This window comes from Festucalex cinctus, chromosome 1, assembly GCF_051991245.1.
Source record: "Festucalex cinctus isolate MCC-2025b chromosome 1, RoL_Fcin_1.0, whole genome shotgun sequence".
In the NCBI taxonomy this organism is placed as follows: domain Eukaryota; kingdom Metazoa; phylum Chordata; class Actinopteri; order Syngnathiformes; family Syngnathidae; genus Festucalex; species Festucalex cinctus.
In genome coordinates this window covers 58,762,992-58,773,766 of record NC_135411.1, presented here as the reverse complement: position 1 = coordinate 58,773,766, position 10,775 = coordinate 58,762,992, and the positions used below count along the sequence as shown (strand labels likewise).

General features: G+C 38.6%; 1 protein-coding gene and 1 long non-coding RNA gene across 3 annotated transcripts in view; one reads left to right on the top strand and one right to left on the bottom strand.

Moving 5' to 3' along the window:
- LOC144002387 (uncharacterized) overlaps window positions 1–10,775 on the top strand; it is a 258,898-nt gene that overhangs the window by 86,158 nt on the left and 161,965 nt on the right. The gene's annotated exons all lie outside the window — the stretch shown is intronic.
- The window catches only part of ccnf (cyclin F), a 64,663-nt gene that overhangs the window by 9,168 nt on the left and 44,720 nt on the right, over window positions 1–10,775 (bottom strand). For both annotated transcript variants that reach the window (XM_077497285.1, XM_077497294.1), the window contains exons 8-15: window positions 5,360–5,437; window positions 3,557–3,711; window positions 3,305–3,469; window positions 3,051–3,174; window positions 1,461–1,638; window positions 1,287–1,374; window positions 533–632; window positions 304–437 (exon numbers count right to left, since the gene is read on the bottom strand). In XM_077497285.1, coding sequence (XP_077353411.1) covers window positions 304–437; window positions 533–632; window positions 1,287–1,374; window positions 1,461–1,638; window positions 3,051–3,174; window positions 3,305–3,469; window positions 3,557–3,711; window positions 5,360–5,437 — 1,022 coding nt within the window. The remainder of the gene's footprint in view (window positions 1–303; window positions 438–532; window positions 633–1,286; window positions 1,375–1,460; window positions 1,639–3,050; window positions 3,175–3,304; window positions 3,470–3,556; window positions 3,712–5,359; window positions 5,438–10,775) is intronic.

The following is a 10,775-nucleotide window of genomic DNA, read 5'->3' as shown; positions in this document are numbered from 1 at the left end:
TATATATATATATATACACACACATATATATACATATATATATCCACATACATACATATATACATACATATATATACATACATACATATACACACACATATATATTTATATATATTATTATTTTATTTTATTTTTTTACTCCAATTACTTTTTTCCTCTCAGCGAGGCCTTCGGCACCATCTTGTGGCATTTTACAGCGCTGTAAAGTTCTTATTTGAAGAAGTTTATTATTCCAGAAACTGATTATGAAATTGCTTGTTCACATCATGTAACTCTACTGTGATGAGAATGTATGTGCGGTACCTTTTACTGGTGCTGGAAGGCGAGGCAAGGAAGGCGTGGATGTCTGCTGGTTGGCCAGTGGGACTGGGAGGCTCTAACTTAGGTTCCACTTCAGGAATCTCAAGAATGTGACACAGCTCCTTATAATCCATCACCTTGGAAAGTAAACAATTCTTTAAGCCTTGTTCATAAATATATTTACACAGTACAATATTTTGGGAGATTGAAGAGACTGTTAAGGTGCATGTACTTTCTCCCTGCTGATGTGCTGGTAGATGTCATCTTCGAAGCGCTGCTTCACGCCAGTGAGCGACATGTGTCGGTAATCTTTGGGAGCATCTTGAGTCAAACTGAGGAAGGAAATTGGACAAAACAGTCAAGAAAATGGCCTTCATGCACTCTTTGTGACAAACCTCAACGCTCACCAAACATGGAGTTAGAGTGGCCTCCCACTCCATCTGCCAGTTATATGCCCGCCCCCAATATGTTTTAGTATTCAGGTTAATCGCCAGCCAACGTTAAACAACCTTATAGCTCATGAGTCAAACGTTATTGAACGTGCTGAGAGGCACATTACTGATCAGTGGTCATTACTTTACAATGTTCTGTGTCACTAATGCCAAGCGAAGGAGCTGACATAAGGTGGAGGGCACAATCCTCTTTGCATCGCTGACTTTGTTCCTTGTTCAAGTCGCCATCACAAAATTCTTATTGGTCGCACAAGGAATGTTTGAAGTAGCATTAAGAGAATTCAGATCAACTAAGCCTAGCATACATTCAGCGCTTTTACCGGAGAGATGCAATTAAACTACTTTTCAACAACAAAATAAAATCCATCAACGCAGACTGTTTCCTGGGCAACTACGGAAATTATAGGTTGTAGTGAAAGCAGCGAACAGTACAAAGAAGGCATATATCAACCAGGATCCTGGTGGGGAAAAGCATTCTTGTGTGAAGCAGGGCTGCACAATAGTGAGTGATTGTGCTCCTCCAGAGCGGCTTACCACTTGACATAAAGCAGCGCAGCAAGCTGGGTGAGGTCTTGCTTGGAGAAGCCGGTGTAGTCCACCAACTGAATGGGCCAGACAGGTACTGCATACACAAAATAAAATGAATCAATCATACGAGTAAAACGACAAATGTGGCTCTTCAACCGGGCAGGACGGACCGCGCTTTACCGTAGTGATGCAGCGCTCTCGTGAGCAGAAGCACGGCGCAGGCCATCTTAGCGGGGGTCGTCGCCAGGGTGGAGTAGAGAAGGCACAGCTCACAGATGTAGCTGAAGAGGTGCGTGGTCCGTCGCTCCAAGGGGAGGAGGGACAGCAGCACCTCACCATAGTCCAGAAGTGTGGGGCTCTGAGGTGGAGCGTACAGAATAAACTCCAATTAGCGTTTTGTTCACTGCATTTTTTGGCAGATTATAGATGCAAACATCGCTTTAAATAGGACACAAACTGCTGTAGTCGCCTAAAACAACGTAGTGTACGAACTACCCTTTATATAGACTTTTAAACCACTTTATTAGGTACACTTGCATATGGCAGAAGGAAAATTTTCTCTTCCTACTGATCACATCTGTCAACAAAAGACAAGAAATTATCGGTTTATGCAAAATGATTATCCTGAGGTGTGGGTACATTAACAGGGATTTTTCCTCCATGGTATTCTGAGGAATAGGGTTGGGGCAGACAATCAGAAATGTAAAAAAAAAAAAAAAAAAAAAAAAAAAAAAATCAATCACAAATCCACGTGTGGTCAATAGGGGTGTGCCAAAAAATCGATTCATAAAAGAATCGAGATTCTCATTTATGAATCGAAATTAATATCCAAAAATCGATTTTATTTAAATTAGAAATGAAGAAGAAGGGGAAAAGGCAGTTGTAGCCCACATGCTGTTTTTGTGGAAAAAGGCACTTAGAATACAAAATTAATAAATGTTTAAAAAAAAAAAAAAAAGGCCCTTTAATGTCTCTATTTGTCATTTTGTCTTACAAAGCAGACTGGAGTAGATCATGACAATTTTTTGTATATCTGTAAATTGAAGCAGAAATCATTTGTGAATCAAATAATTTTGAATCGGAAATCGTTCGAATCAAGAATCGAAAATTGATTCTAAATCGAATCGTAGACCCAAAAATCGTAATCGAATCGAATCGTGAGACAGTCAAAGATTCCCAGCCCCAGTGGTCAACTCCGTGTCGGGCCCAGCCAAGGACTCGATGATTATGGCGTGAAAGCAACAGTAACCAATCAATAGGTAGTGAGCTTAAAGATCATCAGACTATTATTAAAATAAAAGAGAAATTTATGTGTATTAAATTCCGTGTTTCCGGTAAGATTTTTGTTAACAACGGCGCTGGGATGCGGTTGAGGGGAGCGGGTTTGGTGATCTAAAAGAGCTGTGACGTTTATGTTTACTTCGTTCACACAGAACGCCGACGAACATTTAACAACTGGTTGGGTGGGGGTGGGCCGCTGTCGGTGATAAGAAACGGGTCCGAATGCGAACGTTGCAGATGTAAATGTTTCATGGAGCCCTGGAATGCCGTTTGGCTCAGCACGAAGGAAAGACAAAGAAGTCATAAAATGATTTCGTATCATTTGAATGAAAACAAAATTCTTAATCTGAAAATTCAGATTTTTCATTAGACATGTTTTTAACAATGCTATCCAAAAAAATGTTTGTTTGTTTTTTTCATTTTTTATACAGAAATTGGGGGAAAACACTAATAAAAAACAGTGTGCTTTTTGAGAGGCGTTAGACTCACCCTGATCTTCCCGCCCAGCACAGAGACGACCTCTCCCATCATTCGGACCAGGTCTTCATACTTGTAGGTGTTGTCCGTGAGCCACACTGCTTCTCTTATGGTAAGAATATCCTTACTGATGTAGCTACCAAGGTTAAATAAAAAAGAAGCCATTTTTAAAAATCAGCTTTTTGTTTCTACATTATACCTCTACCTAAATTTGAGCGAGGAAAAACCCTAAAAAGGGATAACACGCAAGTCATTTGAATTCTTACCGTGTACAAACCACCATGCAGGCGATACCCAGCAGTTGAAGACGAACCTTGGGAACGGAGCGTAGCGCCAAGTAGCGGTCCACGCAGCCAACGGTCACGTGCAGTGTCAGGCTGGAAAAGTCCTTCATGGTGGTCACCTCTACCAGCCAATCCACCAGAATGTACCTACAGAGTGAGACCAAAAAAAAGGGAGAGAGTGAGGATCGAGAGGCCAGTGACGGGATCACGTTATCGTGGAGGATTTGCCATTACCTCATGCTGTCCTTAATGCCCTGTCCGAGGATACTGTGATTGCCGCGCCGCTCTGCCTCTTGGGAGGTGTTGAAAAGTTGGGACACCAAGTCTGAGCAGGCTTTAGCCTCTAAACCCAGTGGATTGCCACTGCTGCAAACTTTGGCCAGGGAGATCTGCACAGACAGAGGCAAGCTGTTAGGGACCTACATTAAAAAAGGACAACACTGTGGATTAGTACACACATTTGAAGAGTGACGCAACTTAATGAATTTTTAGGGAGGCGAGTTGTCACTCGACCGATTTTAGATCTTAAGTTACAAGTAAAAATTTGTGTTATGGGCAGTGCATGGTCACACAGAACTTAACACAACAAGCAGCAGTTTGCCAGATAGTGAACAATTGCTGAAAAAAAAAAAAAAACAAAAAAAAAAAAATAACACCAGTTGAAGTTTGCTACACTGTGCATTTAACCAAACCACATAACTTTGTCGTGCAAAAGTCCGGTAATTTAATGCTAAAATGCATATCAAAAATCAACCAATAAGATAACAAAACTAGAATTATATATTTGAACTAGGGCTACAACGAACAGTTATTTAAATAATCGATTCATCTCTTGATTAATAGATTAATCCAATTTTAGAAACGTGTTTGAAATACCATTTTATTATTCAAAAACAGGAAGTCCACTAGCATTATTCTATGATTTGCTGTCTGGCTTGGTCCACAACATCATAAAATAGACATAAGTAAGTAAAAGTAAATGTTTGTAAATGTCTTATTTTGATTCAACATGATGACAATTAGTCTGCTTTCATAGGGGACAAAAGAAATCTGAAAATATTTACTGTCAAGAAGCTGAAATTCTGAGGATTTGGAGAATGATTAATGATTAATGCATTATCAAAAATAATTTGATTAATTTGATATTAGCTTAGATGTTGCTTAATCGTTGCACCTCTAATTAGCACACTATAATTGGAGCAAGACATGTACAGAAAATAGAACTCACATGCATATAGTCTTTATCCTCTGTAAAACAAGGAATATTATGGTATCTTACAGACCTGACAGTCATCTTTGTGTCTGCATGAATTGCACGTCCTTGTGGCGGCCATGACATGCACACACCAGAAGGAGCAGAACAATGCTGATTGTCTTATTATGATCTACAAACTGGTTGATTCTTCTCATAATTCATCATCACCGTATGTTTGTTTATTTTAGGGCTGTCGAACGATTAGATTTTTTAGTCAGATGAACCGCATCTTAAAATTTTGATTAATCACGATGAATCGCTTAATTAAAAAGGCTTTTTATCAACATTTTTTGCCCGCCAAATTTAAAATGCACCTCTTATGTGTTAATTTTTTCAGCATTTAATGTTAAGAGGACGTCTCATCCTCCTCTTTCTCTAATCAGTTAATTACTTGCATAATTTAAAGTGGAAAAAAAATGACCCCAATAGTTTGACATGAACAAATATTCTGAATGTCACACGCAAACATTTATTAAATGCTTCACTTTAATGCATGTTATGTTTATTGTTCAAACACAACCTGTGCTACCTTTAATATAGCCATCTGCTGTCAAGCTAAAGGATCCTTTTTAATACTTGATTAATGTGATAATTTTTTGTGATTAATTAATTAGTTAGTTAACGTTTTAACTTTGACAGCACTAGTTTATTTACTTATTTATTTTGTAAATAGACTACCAGAGAGCTTTAAAAAAAAAAAAAAAAAAAAAAACACTACAGAAGCTTAATTTTTAAAATTAAGGTGAGTCACATCAACTGGACACACATTCCTGTGCACACACCTGTGCTTCCCAGCATCCTCTTGCAGCGCAGTCCCTGAGGGTTCGAATACACTCAAGGTACCTGCCTGGATCTGACATCTACAAGTCACAAGAGAAAAACAAATAACACGTGTCCCCAAAAAAGAAAATCAATGCAAAATTGGTGTTTGTTTTAGGGTGTAACTTACTGAATAACATTTTTGAAAGGCGCCAACAAGTTCATACACCTTTTATGCAGTCAATTATAACACACAAGACCAATTTAGATGCTTTTCCGATTATGTTGTAAATTACATTTGAAGAGCTCTTTTTCTAAACGCTACACATATATTTCGATTGTTCTGAAACAAATGACATTTGTACAACTTTATCTTGTTAAAACAATTTACCTATTCCATTCAAACGTGTTCAACAAAAATTAATAGCCAGTATGCAATGAATGGCATCGGCGATCATTTTTAAATTTGTCTTTTGCCGTGTTGTGGGAAAACAGCTCTTTGTATATATATCAATAAGCCAAAAAATGTGTCATGCCAAGCCAAATCTTGAACTAAAATATATTGTATTCAGCTTTTAGCTGGAAATGACTTGAGTCAAGACATGTAGAAATATTCACTTGAAAAGAAATCTGCCTTTTTTTTTTTTTTTTTTTTTTTTTTAGCAAAAAGGTCCATGTCCAAAAGTAGTCACTCCTTCCCAATTCATCAATTGAATATTCAAAATTCCTATTTTACTAGTTTGATATTAGTAAATATACAAAAGATGTACTGTACAAAAAAACTCTGGTGGCCTGACCAATTAAATCGGCCAGCCGATGTAATCTGCTGCTATTAGATCTTTTAATATTGACCGACTTCAACCCCCCACATTACACATGACACTATAAGTCTTACTAGGGGTGTGAATTGCCTAGTACCTGACGATTCGATCCGTATCACGATTCATAGGTCACGATTCGATTCGATACCAATTAATCCCGATATGAATTTACAAGTGGATTGTTGCGATTTTTTTTTACTCAAATTTAGAAAATACCATTCAGTAAACTTATACATGTACATTGTAAGATTTGTATGAAAATGTATTATTTATTGATCTCAAACTTCAGTCTTATAACTGTAAGCTACTGTATTTAACAAACAGGTTGTAAAATTTTTCATGTTTGAACAGCGTTGAAATAAAAATATTAAGGCTTAATGTTCTATTAATATAACATTCTTCCATGCTTAAGGTGTGAAATTTAGACGTTTTGTTGAATATTTTTCCATCAAAAATGGATATTAAAAAATCGATTCGGCTGCCTATTGAATCGATTCGAGAATTGCGTGCTGTAGTATCGCGATATATTGCCGAATCGATTGTTTTTTAACACCCCTAAGTCTTACACTGTCGGACCCGAAGAAGGTGAAAGGGAGGGAAAAGATTGACCGATGCAACAGTCTTGTCATTCTATAGGTACAGTTTCAGGACTGTCTGAGAAACGCAGAAGGATTTTTAACTAACATTACGGCAGACTTCAAACTTGGCAACACACTGAGAACAAAGGCTGATACATCCCACCAAAGACCTGACACACCATTCACAGAAAAGCAATCTTGTGGTGTATGCAGCCAAGTGCAATGAGGAACGCACAGACACATAATGGAGAAACCAACCAACCACTGTGCAGGCACATTGCACAACACAGACACTTTTCTGGTGAAGACTCAGCTGTGTAACTGCACCCCAAAGAGAAGGAGCACTCTTTTGCGGACAAAAAAATGCACATATTCTTGAGGAGTGAGAGAAAGCATCTACGTGAAGCTGGAAAGACCATGTGTAAACACAAGAGGTGGCTTATGACAATACCTATCCCACACATAGAATGCTGTCCTTTCAAAAAGTCCCCAGACACTCAATGATTTTGCCTCCGACAAACAACAAAAACACAGTCCGCTCGCCTGTGACCGCAGAGATACTGCAGACCCCTACCTTTTTTCCCGCAACGACTTATTGATAGACAGCGGACTCTCTGCCAGGAATCTCATAATGATGGTTGTTTGTCGTTATAGGGCTAGGCAATAATGCAATATCAATACGTACAGCCATAGACACGTGATCAGTAACAATACAAAATGTGTTCGAGAGGGAAATAAAAATCTGGAAGAAAACATTGACCGTATGCAAGATTTGTGCCATACTTAAAAGCATCCAAGTAGGAATTCTGAGCATGAAAATGTTTTGCCTGTCGAATGTCCACCTGAAAAGCTGTTTTGTTTTGTTTGTTTGTTTTTGTTTTTTTGGTAAAGTTGTCTTCAACGCTCAGCATCACCATAACGTCACAATCAGTGTTAAAAAGCTAAAGTAGACCTAAGATGGTTGGCCAACTGTAATCCATGCATTCCAAGAGAATATTATTTTGTTACACTTACATTGTATGAAGAACAAATGAAGGCTAAAGTAACTGCATCAACGACGGGGTATAGCATCTTCCGCAAATAAGCATTTACGGCACTGCTGGAAGGAGCATGGATGTAAACAAGATTGAACATTACACTGCATTATAGGGCTGGGTATCGATTCAGATTTTACAAATTGATTCGATTCTATTCGATTCACAAGGGCCCAATTCGATTCGATTCACAAGGATTTTCATTTCAGTTGAGGAATTCATGCAGCACCTATTTTAGACAGTCAAAAGTACCAATGCTGCAAATAATAGAATCTTCTTGCTCTAATTTAATGCATTAGTAAAAATATAAATATTTACATTAATAATTGAATCCATTGCAGTTACATTAATAATCTGTTTTATTTAACATGGCCTAATAAAAATAATAATTTAAATCAATTACAACCAAAGTACAGGCTGTGTAAATAAAGTGAGAAAAAACACTGACACTCACAACATTGTTGTGACAGTTTTTGTGCAAATGTTTCATTGGTAGTTGAGGGGAGGGGGTGGGTGGGGAGACGATACTGGCTTCCTCCCTGTAAGTGCTCCCTCTAAGTGACGCGGGCTCGGGAACGTTTGTGTGTGTTGGGGTGTGTGGGGGTGTGTGTGTGCGTGTATCGATATATCGATACATGGTTTTATGTATTGATATTGGGAAATGACAAGGCGTATCGATACGATATCGAAAGAGCGATATTTTAAACCCAGCCTTACTACATTACAAGTCACAATGTACACAAAAACTTGAAAAATTCCTTGAAAATTAGTTTTACCACCATATAATTTCAATTTTTAAGAATTTTTATATTTTTATTGTAGCATGGAGCCATAGTAGCCACTTTGAGATCTGATATGTTCGATATGTTATCATCTGCTGACAAAAAAAATTTACAGGGGTAAAATAATTGTTTCCTAACTAAAATGTTGACCATTTTTGTTGACTAAAACTAGACAAATAAAATTATGCTTTCTTGGACTAAAATAATGACAAAAATTCTAGATTTGTAGTCGACAAAAAAAAACAAGATGAGCTTGATTAACTATATTAAAAATTAACAAGCGGGATTGAAACTGCAGACTAAAAATGGCTGATAATGGCTGAGATTGGAAATAGCTGATAAAATTAACACTACCATCACTCATTTTATTGAGAGTGTTTCTGCAGAGTGGCAGGGCTAAATTCAATCAGATTTCACTTCACATTCATGGGACCCGACTAAATGAATTCACATCCATCCATTCATCCATCCCTCATCCAGAAGCCAAGGGTCACTTTGAGTTGGATAAGAGTGCAGCCAACTGCCCTATTGGTATTGAAATTAGAAAAGCCAAATGGTAGAGCTGGTCACACCTGTGTTTGGATGTTAATCCAAAACTAAGACACTCCGGACACTGGGCTGCCCTTTGGGTATTCTATAAAGCAAAGCCAAATGGCTTTCCTGTGGGACCAGCGTTAATTCTGTTAATTCTCATGCATTAATTTGCGGCGTAATTAATTAATGCATTAAACTGACAGCCCTAAAAAAAAAAAAGAACACATTCAATCCATATTTCCCAGCCCTATTTGCACCCCAAAAGAATGATACCATTTCCAGTGGTGTGGCACACCAACCTGGAGCATAAATAGTTGGGGATTCCACAACAACTCAGGCTGGCCTGTCTGAACCAAGCATTGTAGCATAAACTGATGAAGCCTTCTCAGGGGAGAGGTGAAACATCTAAGACAAATAGAGCAATCTAATAAAAATCCAATTAAAATTGCAATTATTATTGCATTAATATCCACAACTCAACTCGTCGTGAAATTAATTTGAATTCATAATTTGATCAGGGTATGAATAATTTGGGGATTAAAGCTTTGTAACAATTTGCCCAAAACCATGTTTAGTAGTCTTTTAATTTTACCATTATGACAGAAAGATTTTTTAATTACTGGATTATCACCTTAGCTGTTCATAATGGGAACTCGTGCAAGCCTCTGGCCAATATTTTTAAGACCTGATTCGGTTTCAAATTGCCCACCCTCTGTGTGCAGATGTGATGGCATGTGCGCATTGTGTATGTAAAGAAGGGAAAATGCAGCTTCATTTTTTGGCCACAGGTGGCAGTAGCAATTTGAAATTCAATTTTCTGTGTTCCACAGTTCCAACCGTACTGGCCTCAGTATACTTCTGCTTGAGGCTCACGCGGAGACGTTACGGCGGCGCTCCGCTCGTGAGTTTGCCTTCCAACTTGTGCGCAATACACATCACAATACACATTGGTGTCTGCTGTGGTGACTCCAAGTCGGGCTGTCGCTACGGCTGGGACGCCACAGAGTGGAGATTCCTCTGCATTTTATGACGAATTCAGGAAGTTCAATTTAATTCAGAAACACGAAACAAAGCCGGGGAGAGAGTCGGCTCATCACCGTGGCAATTATTTATTGCTAATTTGCACCGATATCGGCCTTAAACTCGCCAAAACACTACAGCCACGCGCTTAGCGAACAGGTTTTTTTTGTTTTTTTTTTTTGTTTTCCGCCTCTCGTCCCAGACACATATCCACATGCACAGCCGTGGTTTCCGAGCAGCAAGTCGATTTGCGCCACCAAACAGTTGCCTTCACGGAAACTATCTGGGCAAGGGGGCAGTGAGAGAGAAAAAGAAAAAAAAAAGCCGAGTACGCCATCGAACGGACCAATCACGAGCGAGCTATGCCCCGCCATCTACGGTGTGCAAGGATTGGCGATGTGTGCACCGCAGCCGGCCACGAGCTACGCGGCACTTAAAATTCATGGCTCGCGTAGATCACATGATCTACGCCGGTCATTAACGCGAGAGCAAACGTGGAGGCAGAAATCAGGCTTTAGTCAGTCACAGTTAAGAAGATAAGCTCATCAATAAACAAAGTTTTACTTTATAATAGCAGAAGTGGACTTTTTCATTTGGATTGCTATTCATTTATTTGAAATGTAACAACTTTTCACCAGTTGATAATGTTTGAATTGTATCTTTCTATTGT